This window comes from Danio rerio, chromosome 8 (assembly GCF_049306965.1).
Source record: "Danio rerio strain Tuebingen ecotype United States chromosome 8, GRCz12tu, whole genome shotgun sequence".
NCBI classification, from domain to species: Eukaryota; Metazoa; Chordata; class Actinopteri; order Cypriniformes; family Danionidae; genus Danio; species Danio rerio.
The window spans coordinates 12,852,365-12,875,267 of record NC_133183.1 but is presented as its reverse complement, the minus strand read 5'-3'; the positions used below and the strand labels follow the sequence as shown (position 1 = coordinate 12,875,267).

Sequence of the window (22,903 nt, the reverse complement as noted above, 5' to 3'; positions counted from 1 at the left end):
AAAAGGAATTTGCAGTATTACACTGGGTGAAATACAGTAAATAACTGTGTAATTTACAGAAATGTCTAACAGTGTATATATATATAATGAGAGATGAAATAAAGCATTGGGGGCTAGAGATTATTTTATTCAATCATAGATTATTTTAGAAAACAGTTCAAATTAGGCGAGGCAGTGGCGCAGTAGGTAGTGCTGTCGCCTCACAGCAAGAAGGTCGCTGGTTCGAACCTCGGCTCAGTTGGCGTTTCTGTGTGGAGTTTGCATGTTCTCCCTGCCTTCGCGTGGGTTTTCTTCCAGGTGCTCCGGTGTCCCCCACAGTCCAAAGACATGCGGTACAGGTGAATTGGGTTGGCTAAATTGTCCATAGTGTGTGAATGTGTGTGTGGATGTTTCCCAGAGATGAATTGCGGCTGGAAGGGCATCCGCTGTGTAAAAACTTGCTAAATAAGTTGGTGGTTCATTCCGCTGTGGCGACCCTGGATTAATAAAGGGACTAAGCCGACAAGAAAATGAATGAATGAATGAACAGTTTAAATTAAGAGAAGACTAATTTAGTATTTATCAGTATTATCAATCCACTGTAAAATGAGCTTTATAAAAAAGTCATGACAACATCTGTTTTAAGTTACTCTAACTTAAGTTAAAAAGTTAATTAGGTTTCAAATTATTTTTTTTAGGTTAAACAAGATGTAACTTGATGTTTTAAGTCAACTTAATTGATGTAAGTTCAAATTGGTTCAGCTTAAAAATATAAGTGAGCAACTTTTTCTTTTAGCGTGCACTTACTGTACCACACACAGTTACTTGATGGATGGACAGGTTATTGATAGGCAATGTGTTTGGGTATCAAAAGATCTAATATTTAAAGTTAATATACATAAAAAAATACATTTGTTGATCCAATCACACGTGGATGAGTCTAAATACAGATGTAAATTAGGTCTGTTTAGAGTTTGTCTAGTCTTGATCCCTTCCAGAGTTCATTGTAAACACAGTCACCCCTATTGGTTTTGTAATGTAAACGCTCATGTACTCAAAATGTGTTCAAACAGCTACAAAAGACCTGCTACTCTGTGCCTACTGACCTAATTCCTACATGAGCTGATGTGTTATTGAAGTAAACTAGCCAAAGTAGGATTTAAACTTAGCTGTCTGAAAATGTACTGTAAAAACACAATGTCCTGTGATGGTAACACACACATGTAGTGTTTGGCATTGTTTTGCAGCTGCTGCTATCTGTCCTCTTCTGCTCTCACTTTGAATTTGTATGTCATGTATGTTAGTTTATTTAAGCAAGGTCAATACATGTATCCATCTATACACCTTTCCTTCAAAGAAGTCAGGAAAGTGCTGTAAAGTGGGCAAAAGAGACTGATTAAACTCCAGGTGTAAACAGAAATGTGTCTTTTGATCTGATTAACCCAAATTCCTATTAAGATGTGAATATGCAGGTTCATGTCTGTATATGCAAAACGGAGGAAACCCACGCCTACACAGGGAGAACATGCAAACTCACACAAAAATGCTAACTGACACAGCAGAGGCTCGAACCCGCAACTTACTTGCTGTGAGGTGACAGCACTACCTGCTGCGCCACTGTGTCGCCCCTTGAACTGTATATATGTATTTAATTATTCAGTAAAAACTGCATTGCATTTGACTTTCTAACTTCTGGACCTGAATACTGTTAGACTTTACATAACATCAGCCAAAGTTTATTTAATTTGTGTTCTATTGTATTAATCTGTTGTTAGATTTTTTTTTTTTTAACATTTTTATATTACACTACCCAAGAAAAACACTGAATGAATTATTTCACAAATTGAGATAAATAATAATAAAATGAATAAATAGATCTCTCTCTCTCTCTCTCTCTCTCTCTCTCTCTCTCTCTCTCTCTCTCTCTCTCTCTCTCTCTCTCTCTCTCTCTCTCTCTCTCTCTCTCTCTCTCTATATATATATATATATATATATATATATATATATATATATATATATATATATATATATATATATATATATATATATATATATATACACAGTTGAAGTCAGAATTATTAGCCCCCCTTTCATTTTTTTCCCAAATGTGGTTAAACGGAGCAAGAAAATTTTCACAGTGTGTCAGATAATATTTTTTTCTTTAAAGTATATTTAAAGAAAAATTTAATTATTTAATTATATATATATATATATATATATATATATATATATATATATATATATATATATATATATATATATATATATATATATATATATATATTTTTTTTTTATTTATTTATTTTTTTAATTTTAAGTCTTATTTACTTTATTAGAATAGAAGAAGTTTTAAATTTATTTAAAACTATTTTTAGGGTAAAAATTATTAGCCCCTTTAAGCTATATATTTTTTCAATAGTCTACAGAACAAACCATCGTTATACAATATGCCTAATTACCCTAACCTGCCTAGTCACCCTAATTAACCTAGTTAAGCCTTTAAATGTCACTTTAAGCTGTATAGAAGTGTCTTGAAAAATATGTAGTCAAATATTATTAACTGTCATCATGGCAAAGATCAAATAAATTAGTTATTAGAGATGAATTATTAAAACTATTATGTTTAGAAATGTGCTGAATAAATCTTCTCCATGTTAAACAGAAATTGGAAAAAAAAATAAACAGGGGGGCTAATAATTCTGTCTTCAACTGTTAAAATCTGACATTGACTTCCTTTACGTGGAAATCAGTGATCAAATTATTAGCCTTAATCTGAATAGGACAATAATATGATGAAGGTGTTTAGATGAGTTGCTTTTTGAATGTTTTTGTCATAATCCTGCTTTACATGTTATAGCGCATAATTCGATTAATTCGATTGCGTCACCTCGATGTCCACGTTTCCTCTGGAGTTTCATGTAATTTCGGGTGTTTCATTTTTAATTCGTCAACTTTAACTGCAGTTTGGCACTTTCACTTATGAACACATTGCAACCTCTACCCGCCTATGTAATTTTTTACCTGCACAATCTTCAGAACTGGCCAATTGGGCAGGAAACCACCCAATCTGGCAACACTGGGCTTGTTCTGTAGACAATCGAAAAAATATACTGTTTAACCTCCTATGGCTTAGTGGCCAGATACGCAGACAGCACATTTTAGCTCTTAAGTGGCTGTTTAAAATACTTTGTGACTGACATACAGTGTCATCCTGCAACTATTTTGCAGCATATGAAATGTCTCAAACACTATTTTTAACTGTCCAAAATGGGAAGAAAATGCTGTTTTCACTCTCTGATAGCCAAAATATGTTCAAAAAACATTCTATGTTAAATATGCATTAAAAAAAGTTTTATGTAAATTCAGACCACGAGTCCACATAAATGGACATCATTGTTTTCTTAAAGTACATCATATTAAAAGATGATACTTAGATTTTTATTATAATTAGGTTACAATAGGCCCAAATAGCAAAGAGAAATAAAAAATGCATGTAAAAAACACCTTGGGCCTTAAGAGGATACACACAGTGAGAGAGATAAGTATTCAAAACTTCACCATTTTTCTCAGAAAACATATTTTTAAAGGTGCCGTTGACTTAAAATGTTCACCAGATATTGATAATAACTGAAGAAATCCATATATGCAAAGAAAACAAATCTATAGTGTACAAATTAAGTGTAATAAAATGCTAATTATAAGTAATAAAATGCAATGAAGCAGGGAAAAAGTATTGAACACGTGAAAAATGCCCAGACAGCAGCTGAAATCTCTCAATAGTTCTTCATCACCCCTCTGACCTTCATCAAAAATTAGTTCAGTTCAACATCTATACTAGAAGGATGATAAAGATGAAACTAGAGAGGAACTTTCAGCGAGACAATGATCCAAAACACAGCCAAGAAAACTCTCAAATGCTTTCAGAGAAAGAAAATCAAGCTATAGAATGGCCCAGGCAATCACCTGACTTCAATCCAATTGAAAATACAAATTAAAGAACAGATATGATAGACTGGACATGGACTCACAGAATCATTAAGATTGTTACACTCTGTTAAAGTCTGAGCAATGCATGTGACCTAATTCTCTACATGAGAGGCGTCTTTAAGCTGCCATCGATATTTTTCATATCGTGCAACTGTAGTATTTTATTATTATTTTAATAATAAATAATTAAATTAATTTTAACAATCATACTTCTGAAGTACTTGAAAGTGTTTGATGTGCTAGATGTCATCCAGTTTCATTTATACTTTATTTTGAGTACTGTTCAAAACTTACTTTTTTTAACGTCATGTGAGACTTTTAATTCAATACACACTTTAATAATAGAGATTTTATATGCATCCGATATGAATTCTTGGAGGGAGGTTTTGCCCCTCAGTGCCTGCTTTGAATTCGTCTACTGTTTACAAGCACTAAACCTGGACTCGTAGCAACCACAAAGAGAAGAAAGAGCGCGATAGATTAAGAGGGAGAAAGTGAGGACAGGTTTTTAAAGTGTTATGGTGATAGAAACATAAGTGTTTTTCTGTTCTCTGTCTTCTTAATGTCTGGCACATGGTCACATATCTTTAATACCTTTAAAGGGCACTTGCCTGTTCATGATCCGTGTCTTTTTCACTGTCAATGCCACATCATTTTTTGTGCTTCTTACAATGGGACTATTGTTCTCAACTGGATTACTGAAGAACGTCATATGCGGCATGTTGTGATGTTTGGAGATAATATGGTGATTGAGGGACTTCCAGAGGTATTTGTTAATAGGATAACCGGGTAATTTAATAATGTTGTGGTTATTATTATTTTCTAGATATTTTTGTTTACTAGATATTGAGGTTGAGCGTAACATTCTCAAGTTGTGATGTTTGTTTAGCTATTTTTTCAGACGGTTAAATATTGACTGATGTAGTATGTCATCTTGACACTACTTATATAATAATTTGCACTTGTCATAATGACAGTATATTGTTGCAAAAAAATCAAGTCAAAAAAGCAAGAAGGTATTAAGTTGTTAACATTAACAGTTATAAGTAAATGCTGACCTTTTCAGATGGTTTAAAATTCTAATAATATTTTGCAATATTACTGTATTTAAAAATAAAAAAGATCTTCCTGTGGGTTCTTCCTCCGAAAGGGCTTTAACCTCCTATTTACCTTATTCTCCGCCGACGAGCGGGCGCTGCCATTTGAATCTTTTTGTCTCGCGACTTCCGGTCACATTCACTTCCATTCATTTTTTTGACGTTAAAAACTGCTCGTTACGCTGCTTGATGAAAATTTGATATTTTCTTATTATATTGTTCTACTTGGTCTGTATAGTCATGTAAACATTTGTTTGTAGAGCAAGTAGTTTGACCATTTTCTGCCGTTTATTATTCCTAGTCATGTCTCCCATAGGCGACTGAATCAGAAGTTGTAAGACAATCGCGAAAACAGGCGCACTTCTGCATTTTAGAATAAGGTCAATAGGGCTTTAATGGCCACATAAGTGGACAGCACATTTCAGCTCTTAAGTGGCTATTCAAAATACTTTAAATGTTTTATATTTTGTTACAGACATACAGTGTCATCCTGAAATGTCCTCTAAATGTAACTCTATTTTTAACTGTCGAATATGGGGAAAAAAAATTAGTTTTTACTCGCTAATAGTGAAAACTTGTTAAAAAAAATATGATTATGTGTTATATATGCATAAAAAAACAGTCAGGAAAAAGTGTTTTATGTAAATTCAGACCTCGAGTTCACATATATGGACATCATTATCAAAAGATGTTATTTAGGTTGTATTCTAATTAGTTTCCAATAAGCCCAAATAGCAAAGAGAAATAAAAATACATGTAAAAAAAACAGCCTGGGCCTTAAGAGGTTAAAATGTGTAATTAAAAAAAGAGCATAGCTAATATTTAATCACATTTTAATGACAAATGTAGCTTGTGCCACTGTAGCTGAGGTAAAAAAAATAATAATTTAATGACGCTATTATAAAATTCCAGACATATTTATAATGGCTTTATGACTATCATGTTTATGACAGATTTTTGACAAGTTTTGTTGTCTTTTGTAATGTCAAGTTGTCATGACAAAGACAAAAACAGGTTGTGATGTACTTGTTTATGTCAAGTTGTTTTAAGAAACAATGTCGTCTTTGCATTTAAGGGCGTACTCACACTGTACAGTTACTGTACCATGAACCGGGCTGAAGCACGCTTGTCTCCCCTCCCGTCTTCCTCGATGGCCTGCACTTACATTACATTCGGGCCTGGGCACGCTTACGTCATTGATGATCATTGTGCTCAGTACAATGGGGATTTCTTTATTTATATTGTTTTAGTTTTTGTCTCGTCTTCAGTTTCGGGCTCTGGGGCACTTTGCACTCGCACTACATGTGTACCGTGCCTGAGCCTAAGCGAACCACGCTATGGCACACCTCTTTCAACCGGGCCAGGGCCGACCAAGTAAACCGCGCCTGAGCCCAATTTAGAGCACTCACACTTCTCAAACGATCTGGGAAAAACGGCCTGAGCATGGTTCGGATAGCATAATGTGAGTGCACCCTAAGATGTCATAACTGAGCAATTCATGTCAGTTGATATAAGCATGCATAAAACCTCCTTCATATTCATTCAAATTTAAATTATATTTGTCACATACACAGTATGATTTGCAGTGAAATCCTTACACAACCATTTATGAAAAAAAAAATAAAAATAAAAATAAATGTACAAATTTAAAAACTTTAGACATGGAGTATGTGCCAGTACCCAAAATGTACAAAGTATAAAAATATAAAAGAGCTAATCTGTACAAACATGGAAGTGCCTGGTGCAAATTCATATGTACTGTAGATTAGAGTGTGTATGGGTGTGTTTCCATGCAGCAAGTGTATATATACAGTTGAATACAGAATTATTAGCCCCCTTTGATATTTTACTTTCTTTTTTAAATATTTCCTAAATTGTTTAACAGAGCGAGGACATTTTCACAGTATGTCTGATAATATATTTTTTTTCTGGAGTAAGTCTTAATAGTTTTATTTCGGCTAGAATAAAAGCAGTTTTAAATTAAAAAAAAAAACATTTTGTGGGACAAAATTATTAGCCCCTTTAAGCTAATTTTTTCGATATTTTACAGAACAAACCATTGTTAAACAATAACTAACCTATTTGCCCTAACCTGCCTAGTTAACCTTGTTAAGTTGCAGGATGTTAATGTCACTTTAAGCTGTATAGAAGTATCTTGAAAAAATATCTAGTCAAATATTATTTACTGTTATCATGGCAAAGATAAAATAAATCAGTTATTAGAGATGAGTTATTAAAACTAATATGTTTAGAAATGTGTTGAAAAATCTCTTTGTTAAACAGAAATTGGAGAGAAAATTAAACAGGGGGGCTTATAATTCTGACTTCAGCTGTATGTGTGTGTATTGTTGTTTTTGTTGGTGTATATGCAAGGATCTAGTTTATATGTGTGTGCGTGTGTTTATGTGTGTGCATGCATTAAGTTTATATGTATAGACACACCCCTAACCCTTCCCCTTATTGAAGGATGAGCAAATTGTAAAATGTACGCATGAGATAACACAAAAAACACAAATTAACCACTAAATCAATGAAATTGTGGTGAGATTGCGTTAATTCTGACCAACATTTTTATTCTTAGTTTTCATTTACTAAAACAAGTTTGCATTGTACAGTGAAGTTTCTCCCATAGTTCACACAAAGCATCACAGAACTTCGGAAAAGGGTAGATTTTAAGGTCTTGATTCTCTGGATTGTGTTCTGGATCTGACACTCCACAGACAGCTTCTTATCATGAGCTTATTCACATCCAGACTTTTGCAGTGTTTTCCCTTTGCAGAGTTTCACAAGTCTGAATAAGGGCTCAGGCTGGCAGTTTGTTTATGCAGACGCTCTAAAAGGCCATTATTCCTCATTTACACTAACTGTGAGGCCCTGCTCTCCGTCTGCTGACTTTACGACACACCGTTTATTCAGTGCTGCTGCCACAAACACACACTTAGGTGGTCAGAGATCACACTGAGAGAGTCGATGAGTACCTGTTGTAGCTTTAAAGGTGAAGTGTGTCATTTCTGCACCACTAGTAATAAAAAAGAAGAAGAAAAATGTGGAAAGTTTGCTTTAGGGCTGAACAATGAATCGTTTATTTGTACATCAATATAACAATGTGTGTATGCGCAATTGTCTCATAGCAAGATTTGATTATTTATGGAAGATTAAAAGATATAGATGTTATTAAATATACATTATTAATTGTTTATGCAATGATGATTATTCCATTTTACATTTGTTCAATTTCTGTACTTAAGTACTGTTAGACTCCCTAGAAAACCATAAAGCACTGTTTGTTTATTTATTTTTGCTTGGGATCTATTAAAATGTATGCAGATGGCTGCATAGAAAAAGACTTGGGGCCCTATCATACACCCGGCGCAATGTGGCGCAAGGCGCGGCGCAATATTTGTTTGCTAGTTTCAGCTTGGCGCAAGAGTCGTTTTAAGGCGTTCTTTAAATGTCAAATGAATTTGCGCTTATATGTGTGTCCATAGGCGTTCTGGTCTAAAAAAGCAGGCGTGTTTTGACGCGTTGCTGGCGCCTTGCTATTTTGAGAAACTGTAATAGTCTTTTCTTTAGACCAAAACAAACCCGGTCTAAAGTCCGGCGCAGAGTGCGCCTCGCTTACACTGCTTAATACACAAGATGTGGAGCAATACGCAAATATCTTTACATTTGAAAAAGAATAAAAATATTAAGGATATATATTGGATATATAGAATATAAATATAAAAAACTAAAATATTACAAAACCTATTATTTTCTAGCCTACATGAATTTAAAAACCACTGCCGTCATACTTTCTTCATCTCGGGAGGCTTTTTCAGTGTATTCAATTTGCTTTTGTGTAATGTTATTATTATTAGCAGTATTATTTATTATATCCATATTTATATTTTTTTTATTAAAAACAAGCTTAGATTTGTCCACCTGCAGGTTTTAGACCGTATGGGGCATAGCAGGTGTATTTGAAAATAGCTCAGTGTTTTGATCACACTTTGTTATTATTGTTCATTTATTCGTTTGCTGGAAATTAGAACTTAATTAAGAAATAGTTTTGAAACAAATCTTTGCGATTAACAAACGAAATTAATTATTTATAGGCTAATTGATGTCTGTGTAAAGGTTTCCCTATCCACGAGAGCAAAAGCGAAAGTGAACTTGCTTTACGTCATGTAAATAGCAAATGCGCTTAAGGCGTGACGAAGTTGGCACTTAAAGGGAATGGGAGATGAGACTCTGATTGGTTTATTCTCAAAACACCCCTTTAACTCATTAAGAAAATAAACTCAACCCTTTTAGATCTTGCGCCACGACGCAAAGCAGATTTTTCCGTCCTTATACTAGAAAATATGGATTATGACACACCCTGAATGCGTTTGCGCCCTGCACTTTCCGTTTTGCGTATGGACCGTCAAAATAGAGCCCTTGATCAGCCCAGTCAATCTTAATCAATGAAATCTTTCCAAATAGAGCTATTTAAATCACATGTTGAAATTGTATTGATATTACAATATACAGTTAAAGCAATAACCAATAAAATAATAAAACGCATATAAAATTAATATATTTTAAAATCTTAATTATTACTGCACATCAGTAATAACCAAAAAAAATTAAAAATAAAATATCAGCTTCACATTTTCATGTATTTTAAAATATATTATTACTAATAATAATTACTAATATTATTAATTCATATACAATTTCTGTTTTGCCTTTTAATATATTTTAAAAACTTTTAGTTTATTTCTGCACATCAATATTAACCAATAAATGTAATAAAAGCCACATAAAATATCAGATCAATTTCAAAATCTTATTTATTGCTCCTCATCAGTATTAGCCAACTAATAAAATGCATATAAAAAGTATTAATCTATATAAAAATAAAACATTTTATAACATAAAATGTGAGACCTTATAAATAAAATCCAATCCTTTTCTTCAGATTGTGAGTTGAATTATGACCTCGACATGTTCTTGACCTCATGCTCACGTCGTTGTCGGTCATTAAAACCCAACCGCTGCCTCATTAACTCTGCTTTAACCTTCTGGTTTTACAGGAGGAACATCATCATTGTGAGCTCCACTTGTGCTTTCTGGTCCACATGACTGCGCAATGCAGCAGCGCTGAACCAAACACCAACACCTGTGCTCTTGGTTAAATCAAGGTAAACCATAATTGCATCATTTATTATTAACAGAACCACACATTTGCTGCATTTACAAGGCACTCGAGTTCTCCATCAGGACGTCCTGCTGTGCGTGTCGGGCTCTTTTGCAAATCAGATGGTTTCTGGTTTGTGGATGGAGCCTGAGGAGATTATTTACATGCCCTGCTGATGGTTTTGTGTGACGTTTAACTCTTTGTTGTCTCGTGCAGATGTCATCAGCCAATGCCAATGGAGTCGGGAGCTCTGGAAATAACCGTAGAGAAAAAACATACAAAAAGGTGCATCAACTGTTTTTCAGTCTTGTGTTTGTTGCTGAAATATGGAGAATGCTATGTTTTTTTGTGTGTTTGTGCATACATACAGTTGAAGGCAAAATGATTAGCCGTCCTGTAAAATTTATTCATTTCCCTTCAGCTTAGTCCCTTATTTATCAGTGATCGCCACAGCGGAATGAACCGCCACCTATTTCAGAATGTTTTAAGCAGTGGATGCCCTTCCAGCCTCAACCCAGTAGTGGCAAACACCAATACACTCCCACATTTACACACACACTCATACTCTATGGCCGAGTTAGTTTATTCAATTTACCCATAGTGCATGTCTTTGGACTGTGGGGGAAACCAACATGGGGAGAACATGCAAACTCCACACAGATATGCCAACTGGCCTTGCTGGAAGCTCGAACCAGCGACCTTCTTACTGTGACGCCACAGTGCTACCCACTGCGCCACCGTGCCACCCCCTTCTGTGAAATTTTTAGACTTTTTCCAAATATTTCCCAAGTGATGTTTACCAGGGCAAAGAAATTGTTAACAGTATTTTCTAGAATATTTTGTCTTCTGAAAGAAGTCTTATATCTTTTAGTTTGGCTGCAATATAAGTACTTCTTAATTTGTTAAAACAATTTTAAAGTCAATATTATTATTCCTTTTAAAATGTTTTTTTCTTGCCTAGTTAACCTAATTAACCTGGTTAAGCCTTTAAATTGCACTTTAAGCTGAATAGAAATATCTTGCAAAATAACTAGTAAAATAATATATACTGCAATCATAGAAAATATTTTTAAAAAAGTTATTAAAACTGTTATGTTTAAAAATATATGTTAAAAAAATCTTCTTTACGGGCTGCATGGTGGTGCAGTGGTTAGCACGTTCACCTCACAGCAAGAAGGTCGCTGGTTCGACCCTCGGCTGGGTCAGTTGGTGTTTCTGTGTTGCGTTTGCATGTTCTCTCCATGTTCACATTGGTCTCCTCCGGGTGCTCCAGTTTCCCCCACAGTCCAAAGACATGTGGTATAAGTGAATTGGGTAGGCTAAATGGTCCATAGTTTATATGTGTGAATAAGGGTGTATGGATGTTTCCCAGTGATGGGTTGCAGCTGGAAGGGCATTCGTTGCTTAAAACACATGCTGAATAAGTTGGCGGTCCATTCTGCTGTGGTGACCCCAGATTAATAAAGGGACAAAGCCAAAAAGAAAATGAATGAATGAAATCTTCTTTACATTAAACAGCACTTGGGAAATATTTACAATATTTATTTATTGTTATTATTATAATTTAATTATTGCTATTATGTTATATTACTATTATTATTGTTATTTATAAACATAATGCTACTGTCATTTATTCATTCATACAGTCATTCCTTTATTTATTTATATTATTTTTACTTTTATTTTTACTTTTATTTGACTTTTTTTTAAATACATTTGATACATCAAGGTAACCATAAAGCCAACTATAAAAAATGTTTGCATTATTTATCTCATGTTTATTTTATTTTAAGTAAAAAATAAACAATTTTAGTTTTATGGTATTAGTTGTCATTAACAATAAAATATATTATACATAATATATTTTACATTTTTCATTTTAAAATGTATAAAAAATAAGAAAAGGTGATGTCAGAATTTTAGCCCTCCTGAATTATTAGCCCTTCTGTATATTTTTCCCCAATTTCTGTTTAACAGAAAGATTTTTTCAACACATTTCTAAACATAACAGTTTTCATATCTAATCCCTAATAGCTCATTTAATTTATCTTTGCCATAATTGACAGTACATAATGTTTTACTAGATATTTTCAAGATACTAGTACTAGTATACAGCTTAAAGTAAAGATACAGCTTTAAAAGCTTAACTAGGTTATTTAGTCAAGTTAGGGTAATTAGGCAGATCATTGTATAATGATGGTTTGTTCTGTAGGCAATTAAAATAAAAAAAATATATATATAATATAATAATTTTATAAACTGCTTTTATTTTAGTTGAAAAAACAAAACAAATAAGACTTTCTCTAGAAGTAAAAATATTATAGGTAATACTGTGAAAATTCCTTGCTCTGTTAATCATCATTTGGGAAATATTTATATATAAAAAAAATCACAGGAGGGCGAATTATTTTTCACTTCAACTGTATAGAATTCCAAATGTAAAAAAAGCCTTTAAAGTCATGACATTTGCAACTAAATCAGTGTTTCAGGGTGTCATGTTGATGAAACACAAAATATCAACAAATCGTTCGCCAGTGCCTGTATTGAGTAAAGAATGAGCTTTCCACTCGCTGTTTGCAATGACAAATCCAGCATGTTGATGTTGTAAATGTTGGTATTGATTATTGGTGTAACAGATCACAAATCTCACGGTTCAGATCACATTATGGTCTTAAGTCACGCATCTGATCATTTTTCAGATCAGCCAAAAAAGGGGAGGAGACAAATGTCATTTGCTTTCATTTATTACAAAAACAGCACTGCAAAACACTTTTTGTTTTAGCAAACAGAAATTGGAGATTGTAATTTTATTACAAATAAAATGAAAAGATTATCAGATGAATGAAAATAAATAGTGAAATTATTCAGTACTGTAAAAGATTCACTGTTACTACTGTACTAACTGTTGCTGATAACGCTAAATGTATAAATCTAGCATTATAATTTGTACAACCCATATTTTATTTTATATCTCATTTTTAATAAATGATTCAGTTATTCACTCTTAAAACATGTTTCATTACTAGATGTGTCATTTTTGAAGAATTATTCAGTGGCATATTTTTGATATCTGGTTGTCATCACCTATTAGTTAAAGAATGTAAATGCTGCCTACAACTTTCATTTTTAAGTATCAAGATAGATGCATATGATGGTGATTTTAATCTTTACCATAAACATCAGTGGTTTTATCTAAACTATAAACTGTTCTCCCATTACTTCTGTGTTATTTGACCCCAACTCAAATGACTAAAGACTGAATCTCTTTCTTGATTTTGTGTTTTTCAAACAAAGATTTGAATGCAGCAAGGGGAAGGATTAATAAACATATGCAGATCACCATCATTTATAATTAATGTTGCATGGGTGTTGAGATCCCGATCTTTTAATGATTAATCATGTAGCTTACACTGAATGCATAAAGGCAGGTCAAACAAGTAGTGATAAAAAACACCTTAAATGAAACCCACCACCACATCCCGAATAATCTACCACGACTTCTTCCATCATCATTTTATTTTACAGGAAAGCCTAAATGAATTCATACATGTGATTTGAATGACATGAGAGGCGATCTCTCTGCAATCTTTGAAAATTTAAGATTAATAACAAAAGAAACAAACAAACAAAAGAAGTATTGATCCGCGGGTCATGTGTGTTCTAAACTGCACAAATCATGGATCTAACGTGATCCATTACACCCAAGTATCAATGAAGAAAACCCTACCAATGAACTTTCTAGAATTTTTTGGCTGATCTAATACTTGACGTGACCCACAGCTGTCATTTATTCAACCAACTGAGATTTAGGAAGGCAGGTTTAGTCTTGCGTGTCTGAGAAAATGACCTCAAGAAACCCACATAAGAGCTGGGTTCGAAATGACTAAGCGCTATGCTAATTTGTTTTGCTTTTTTATTATTGTTGCAGACTACTTCATCTGCTCTAAAAGGAGCCATCCAGCTCGGCATCGGCTACACCGTAGGGAATCTGACCTCAAAACCTGACCGAGATGTGCTCATGCAGGACTTCTACGTGGTGGAGAGTGTGTTTTTACCCAGGTATGGATGGACACAGGCAGTACACCAGTGTATGTTAAACGTGCTGCTGTCAAACTGGTGTGAACGTTTCTTAAATTCCCTCCTATAGCATTTAGTGTGGTCAGACAGCATGCTGTCATTTGACTCTCAAAACAAGTTTTTAAAGGGACAGTTCACGCAGAAATGACAGTATGCTGTTAATTCACTCAAGCAATGTTTTTTACATTCATTTTCTTTTCAGCTTAGTCCCTTTATTAATCAGGGGTCACCACAGCGGAATGAACCGCCAACTTATCCAGCATATGTTTTACGCAGCAGATGCCCTTCCTGCCGCAACCCAGCACTAGGAAACACCCATACACTCTTGCATTTACACACATACACTATGGCTAATTTAGTTAATCAAATTCATCTATAGCACATGTCTTTGAACTGTGGGGTAAACTGGAGCACCCGGAGGAAACCGACATGAACACTTGGAGAACATGCAAACTCCACACAGAAATGCCAACTGACCCAGCCGAGGCTCAAACCAGCAACCTTCTTGCTGTGAGGCAACAGTGCTAACCACTGAGCCACCGTGCTGCCAGCACATAGTATACAACTGAGAAAATCAAATATGTAAAAATGAAGAGAATTTTACATCAGGAACCATTATGCTTATCACTGAGCCATCGTGTCGCCCAATGTTTTTTTATTTATTTATATTTTTAGATTTTTAGCTGAAACTATTTTTAGCTTTTTTTGGGGGGGAATTGGGGGGGATTTATAATATTCAAGTTATTGACTACCAGCACTATGAGAGTCAAAAAAAACTAATACAGGAAAAAAACTGTGGCTACTGACAAATATATTATATTTGAGGTCTTATAATGCTAATCAATCAGTTCTTGCAAGAAATTAAACATTATTTACAACATTTATAGTTTTAATCCAACTCCTTTTCAAATAAGGACAATCTGATTCTTTCCTATGAATTGTAAAAATGCAAACACTTTGTTTTTTATTATTATTAACTGATTTACCCAACACAGGCTCATTGGGAAAATATGCCTTGATGTAGATTTTTGAGAACCGACAAATATGTGCTTCTGGATACATATGTCTGCACTTTACGTGTAAAATGCTATGGGGCAATACCTCCGTATGGATGGCTTTTCTGCTATGACTGGTTTGCTTAGTAGCTCACTGGGAGCGCCACAGGTTTATGAGGTGAAGTGGATTGGTACCAAAACTTACCTACTGTAACCTAACCAAACGGAAAAATACAAAGACAAAGCTCACTTCTAAATCTGGGGTGACTATACACAGGTTTGCTAGGTGTTGTAAGAATGTAAGTCATGTGACATTTACCTTTCCAAATCCTCTTGGGAAAAAGCAAAGTGTATCAACAAACGATCTCAGATGAAGAATAAAAAATAATGAAAACATAGAAGGCAATATCAACAAAAGCAATATGAAGTACTAAAACAAAAGCAATAATGACAGATCGATTAAAACAAAGAACAATGCCTCCACCCGGCAACCAACTCGTTGTTCTTTTAAAAACCTGGCGACCACTCAGATTGGCTGCAGAAGCTGCCACATCACCCAAGATAATGATGATTGACCAATCCTACAGCCAATAGCAATCCAAAAAGGGTGAACCTGAGAAACTGAAAAAGAGGAGTGAGACAGAGAGAACGAGTGTGCGCGTGCGCAAGAGAGAGAAAGAAAGAGAGAGAGAAAGATGCAAAATTGCCACGATGTAACACCCAGGAAAAATAAAACCCAATAAAGCAGTGTGAGGTTTACGATGGCGATGACGACATTTACGATGACAAGCTGGCCGGCTTCTCTCACGAAAAGGATGTTAATATGTGCATAAATGTACACACTGACCACTGGTGGATATATGAGAAATGGCACATATGAGGAAACGAGCGTTCGTATTTGACATTGTCAAAAATGTACAATGAAAAAACCTGCTATACAACATAGTCCACGGTACATTTTTGTTGGTTCTCAAAAATGTTGTCCTGGGCACATATTTCCACTGAGCCTGGGCCTACCTGTTTGTTTACAAGCAAGCACGCAATGACATTATAAATTAAGTTCATTAAAGACCCCTGAACCAGAGACTAACGGAGATGCATTAGCAGTAACTTTCATCAGATATTTTTTGGAATTTACAAAATAAACAAATTTGAAAATAGACTTAGATTGAACAGCTTGTATATCTGTATATCCGTTCAGTCCAATTTCGTAAACTAGATGCATTTTATGAACCAGTTTCATTTAAAGGGATAGTTCACACAAAAATTTAAATTTCATCACCATTTAATCACAGTCAAGTGGTTCTAAACTTTTACGAATTCCTTTCTTCTGTTGAACACAAAAGAATATATTCTGAAGAATGCTGGAAAAAAAAGCAGCTATTGACATTCATAGTAGGAACAAAAAAAATAGTTTGAAAGTCAATGGCTGTTTTTCTCCCTAGCATTCTACAGAATATCTTCTTTTGTGTTCAACAGCAAAAAAAAATTATAAAAGTTTACAGCCACTTGAGTGTGAGTACATTTTTGGGTGAGCTATCCATTTAATGTTTTACTAGCCTGTAGTATACGAATGCAACTCAATTTTAATTTTGGGACAAGCCGTCTCTTTAAGATCATTACATCATTCAGCCATTAATAACACACTGTAAGTCAAGTTTATAATGACAACCAGAAAAGTAAGACTTTGCTTAGTTCTGCACAGATGATTCTTGCACAAATGATTCCCAAAAGGCTCTTTTGAGTGATCCGAGAGTGTATATGCAGGATTCAGCGGGATGCCACTGATCCACTAGCCTGACTTCCTTATTTATAGAGTCTGATTCTCTCACTGGGGATTGCACTCCAGTTGCATGAGCTCGCCCTCCGTTTGAGCCAGTTAGTCTGCTGCATACTGTAGTTTTCACATGCATCATTTCACTCACATTTTAAACAAACATATGTTGTGTAGCATATGCCTTGATTGGATGAAATTTTGCATACTGCACATATTATATGTAATAATGCCTACTGGAGATTATTTGATTTATAGTGTATGATGGGGAAATTATTTAGATTTGTTTTGTCATTTGGTTAAAAAAAAGTGTATAACACATTAAAAATTGTAATATTTAGCACCTTAAAAGCAGCCTTTTTTTAGCTCATGAGGTAACATTTTAAAGTCAAGGTTAATAAGACTTTTAAAATACTTCTCCTGTACTGACCAATAATTTATTTTTTTAATCAAGAATATAGCAAAAACCGTATTATCAGTGTTAAAAACTGCTTGACATTTTTATAGAGGCAGCAATGCATTTTTTCAGGGTTCTTTGATAAGTAAAAACAACATTTATTTTAAATACATATAATTTGTAGCATTATAATGTGCTGTAGGTGAATTGAATAGATGACTATAGTGTATGAGTGTGTGTGTGAATAAGTGTATGAGTGTTTCCCAGTACTAAATTGAGGCTGGAAGTTCATCCGCTGCGCAAAACATGTGCTGGAATAGTTGGTGGATCATTGTGCTATGGCGACCCCTCACAAATGAGGCACTAACCCAAAAGAAAATGAATGAATAAATTATAAATCTCTTTACTGACAACAAAACCTTTAAATGGTGCATATATTGAATAATAAATAGCAGTAAAGTGATTATTTATAACAAATGCAGGCTAAAGTGTGGACACTCACAAGCTTTCCAAGCACTTGGAATGACAATTGAAGAAAATTAGATCATAAGTGCATGATTCACATGATGGTGGTAATATTGTAAAAAACATTTTTATTTAATTATGGCTCTATTACAGGCTTGTCCCTATAACACAAACCAGAAATAGGACACTCCATGCGTTTATTTTTATAAATAGTACATTCTGTAAACAGAAAAATGCACTGATTTTGATATGTTTCATATGTTAAATGCAGCCTATAATAAATAAAATGTCGTCACTTTTTTGATTAACATAAGTTAATGTTTACACTACCTATTTTACATTTATCTATATTGAAAAATTTGTAGCAGAAACGGATTTGTGATTTTAGAATATGTTTTATTTATCTATTCTGAAAACTTTTTAACAGAAAAATGCCCTTATTCCACAAGCTTCTCACAATAGTTTAATGGAATTTTGGCTTATTCATCCTGACAGAACTGGTGTAACTAAGTCAGATTTGTTGGCTGTCTTGCTCGCACAAGTTTTTCAACTTTGCCCACAAATTTTCTATAGGATTGAGATCAGGGCTTTGTGATGGCCACTCCAAAACCTTTTACTCTGTTGTCCTCAAAGCACATTTTAATTTGGCAGTGTGCTTAGGGTCATGGTCTGTTTGAAAGACCCATTTGTGGCCAAGTTTTGATTTCCTGGCTGATGTTGCTGCAGTATTTTTAAATAATGTTCTTTCATCATGATGCCATCTATGCTGTGAAGCAAAACAGCCATACAACATGATGCTGCCGCCCCCATACTTCACAGTTGGGATGGTGTTTCTTGGCTTGTCCCCTTTTTCCTCCAATTGTAACACTGGTCATTATGGCCAAACAGTTCAATCTTAGTTCCATCAGACCACAGGACATGTCTCCAAAAATTATTCTTTTTCCAAGTGTAATTAAGCAAATTGTAATCTGCTTTTTTTTTTTTTATTCCGGCTTGTTGATTTTCCCATGTTGTCACACGAGGATGCCGTGTGTTTGAGGTTTTCCTTAAATACTATTCTACAGCTGTGCCTCCAATTAACTCAAATGTTGTCAATTAGCCAATCAGAAACTTTCAAAACCTTGACATCATCCTCTGAGCTTTTTTAGAGGCATAATAATCTTATTGTATGTAAACTTGACTTTCAAGAAAAGTTATAACAATTTCTCCAAAAATACCTCTCTCATTATTCTGCTATTGAGCATAACAGAAACAAACTTGATAATCCTAACTTACCTAAAAGAGAAAAAGTTTAGTCAAGTTAACATCTGACTTTTTTAAATGGTTATGTGCCTTTTTATACAGTGTATGTAAACTTCTGGTTTCAACTGTATTTTGATCCATTTATTTTTTATTTTTTTAAAAGTTGGATGGCATAACAGCAAAGCAGAAATAATAGACATGTACTAGCACAACAAAAACAAGGCCAATATGTCTGTGAGGCAGATTTGGACATGCCAAAGCCCTGTTTTTAGAGATCAGGTCAATCGTCTGCCCCGTCATCGGCTCGCTATTGTTTTATCTAACTGCGAAAAGCTCCAATTCAGAGGTCGGTAGTAAATTTCGTAATGGCTCACACAAAGTGCGCAGATTGAGGTTTATAGTTTAATAATGAGACATACAGTGTTCTGCAACCCATTCGAGTGCCCTAAAAAAACAGCATCGTAACCCACTTATGACCGCATCACAGACACTTTTGATTATTGTTTTAAAGCGGTGAGTGATTACAACATCGTCCGGCCCTTTCAAGTCAGAATTATTCCTATAACGGGGTTAATCCAAACACTAATGACCGGCCTCATAATAGCAAAAGACAAAACAAAGTGGGTTATGGGATTTGCTTGTCGTTTTCCCAGGGCTTGATTACATTTCATCATGTGTAAGTGATGTAGCTGACCCTGCATGGGCTTTAGTTTGTGTAACCGGTGTAGACTGCAGGACCTCCTTGTCCTCAGGCTGGTTACTGTTGTGCGTCTCTGGAAAAGATTACCTCTGGTGCTTTACTGCTGCTGGGTCACGTTGCAGCTCAATGGGTCTCAGAAAGATCAAATGTGTCTCTGTTCCTTCGGCATAAAGGAGCATTTAGGTTAGGTAACCGTTTCTCACAATGTCTGCATGGTCTTCTCACAGAATTATGCGTTTGGATTTTCGCCCTGAAGCATCTTGTGTTGAAAATGTGACGTTATTAGTGAAACGTACATGTAGAGTTGCTTTTTTTTTTTTTTTCAAATATTTCCTAAACGATGTTTAATAGAGCAAGGAATTTCTAACAGTATTTTCTATAATATTTTTTTCTTCTGGAGAAAGTCTTATTTGTTTTATTTTGGCTAGAATAAAAGCAGTTTTTATTTTTTTAAACCATTTTAGGGTCAATATTAGTAGCCCCCTTAAGCAATATTTTTTATTATTTGTCTACTGAACAAACCATCATTATACAATGACTTTCCTATTTACCCTAACCTAGTTAAGCCTTTAAATGTCACTTTAAATGTCACTTTAAGCTAATACTAGTATCTTGAAAAATATATTTAATACTAGTATCTAGAAAAATATCTAGTAAGATATTATTTAATGTCATCTTCAGCAACGATAAAATAAATCAGTTATTAGAAATGAGTTGTTATAACTATTATGTTTAGAAATGTGTTGGAATAAAAATCTTCTTTCTGTTAAAAATAAAGAGAGAGGCTAATAATTCTGACTTTAACTGTATGCTTCATTTTTTAAGCAAGTACTTTTACTTTTTCAGTGAAGGAAGCAACCTGACACCAGCACACCATTATCCAGACTTCCGGTTCAAGACTTATGCGCCACTGGCTTTCCGCTACTTCCGGGAGCTGTTCGGGATCAAGCCGGATGATTATTTGGTAAACTTTTTTAAATTTGTTGTTGTTATTAGTATATTTATTCTTTGTTTTTGGTGTGAAATGCGCTTTATAAATACACTTAATTTTTAAAATGTTACAAAGGTTTTTTAAAGTCTGTGTGAAATCCATATTTACTATGTGTTTTTCACATAACACACATTGTTAAGCCGCCTTTCCACTGCACACGACAAATGACAAGTGACAGACCGTCTAGTTTGCTACAAAATAATGATGTGCAAAAAGAAAGCCCCGCCCACTACTCAGTTTTTGGTTTTAGTTGGAAGTACATCAACACACCGAAATAAGTCTCAGCAGCTTTTGCTTTACATTTACTTTTAAAAAAAGCAATACAGTTTCTATACTTTTATTCAAGTCAAGTTTTTTTATGTCTTCTATATTGTCCCAACTTTTCCTGATTTGGGGTTGTATTACAATTTAAAACAATACTTTTACTCATCAAGCGTGCATTATATTGATGATAAGTGACAGTAAATACACTGTAAAAAACTTAATCGCAAGAAGTCAAGACAACAAATATTTTGATGTTGCTTTAACTTGTTTTAATATGTTATTCAGTTTCAACAATTTTTTTAAAGTTATAAAAATTTCATGTTTTAACTTTAACTATTTTTTTTGTCAGTTTAATTGATCTAAGTTGAGATGACTAGAAAAGTTCAATAGATTCAACTAAAAAAATTGAGGCAGCAAAAATTTCTTAACAGCATACATTTATTATGTGTCAAGAGTTTTTTTTTAATCAAACTTTTCATCAAAGTATCCTACAAAAATATTCATTGCAGTTTCCATGAAAATCTGAAGCACCACAACTTCTTTCAACATTGATAATAATAATAATAAATGTTTTATGATGATTTCTAAAGTATCGTGTGATACTGAAAATGTTGTTTTGCATCCTTGGAATAAACTGCAGTATATAAAATTAAAGAAAAGTTATATTAATTATAGCAATTTATATAGTAAAAGCAGTCTCTGTGATCGGGGTGACGCAGTGGCACAGTAGGTCCTGCTGTTGCCTGACAGCAAGAAGGTCAGTGGTTTGAGCTTCGGCTGGGTCACTTGGGGTTTCTGTGTGGAGTTTGCATGTTCTCCCTGCGTGGGTTTCCTCAGGGTGCTCTGGTTTCTTCCACAGTCCAAAGACATGCGGTACAGGTGAATTGGGTAGGCTAAATTGTCCGTAGTGTATGAGTGTGTATGAGTGTATGAGGGACAAAGCCGGAAAGAAAAAGAATGATTGAATGAGTCTCTGTGATCATAATATACATCTGTCAAAATCATTTAAAAAATATTACAAACACCAAACTTTGATGATGATGATATGAAGATATAACATCTTCATAATGTCATCATTTTTTTTTCAAAGGGATAGTTCACCCAAAAATGAAAACTTACTATTTACTCAACCCCAAATGGTTCCAAACCTTTGTGAGTTTATTTTTTTCTGTTGAACGCAAAAGAAGATATTTTGAACAAGAAGAAAACCTGTAACCATTGACTTCCATAGTAGGAAAAGCAAGTACCATGGTAGTCAATGGTTTTCAGCTTTTTTCAAAACATCTTCTTTTGTGTTCAACAGCAGAAAGAAACTCGGTTTTGAACAAGTGAAGAGTGAGTAAATGATGACAGAATTTTCATTTTGCATGAACTATCTCTTTAACTTGTTTTTTTTCCACAAATTTCTTTAACTTTGTATACCTCTCATTCTAAATATGCCTGACAGTAATGTTTGTCTACATAACCTATTGTCACACTAAATTAAATTCTGTAAATCATGCCCAAATTGTGTCATAGCAATTATTCATTCATTCATTCATTCTTTTGTTCATTCATTCATTCATTTTCTTTCGGCTTAGTCCCTTTATTCATCAGGGGTCGCCTCATCGGAAAAGAACCACCAACTGATCCAGCATATGTTTTACACAGCGGATGCCCTTCCAGCTGCAACCCAGTTCTGGGAAACGTCCATACATACTTATTTACACATACACTACGGCCAGTTTAGTTTATTATATATATATATTTACTTATAGCGCATGTTTTTGGA

The 22,903-nt window shown here is 34.2% G+C and overlaps 1 protein-coding gene across 6 annotated transcripts in view; it reads left to right on the top strand.

The window, feature by feature from the left end:
- Positions 1-22,903, top strand: part of pip5k1bb (phosphatidylinositol-4-phosphate 5-kinase, type I, beta b) — a 90,144-nt gene that overhangs the window by 24,759 nt on the left and 42,482 nt on the right. For all 6 annotated transcript variants that reach the window (XR_011016484.2, XR_012383683.1, XM_005166729.5 and 3 more), the window contains 4 exon segments: positions 10,124-10,231; positions 10,444-10,512; positions 14,156-14,286; positions 20,724-20,841. Coding sequence is in view for 4 of the 6 variants with exons in the window: in XM_005166729.5 (XP_005166786.1) it covers positions 10,444-10,512; positions 14,156-14,286; positions 20,724-20,841 (318 nt within the window). In the remaining 2 variants the exon portion in view is untranslated.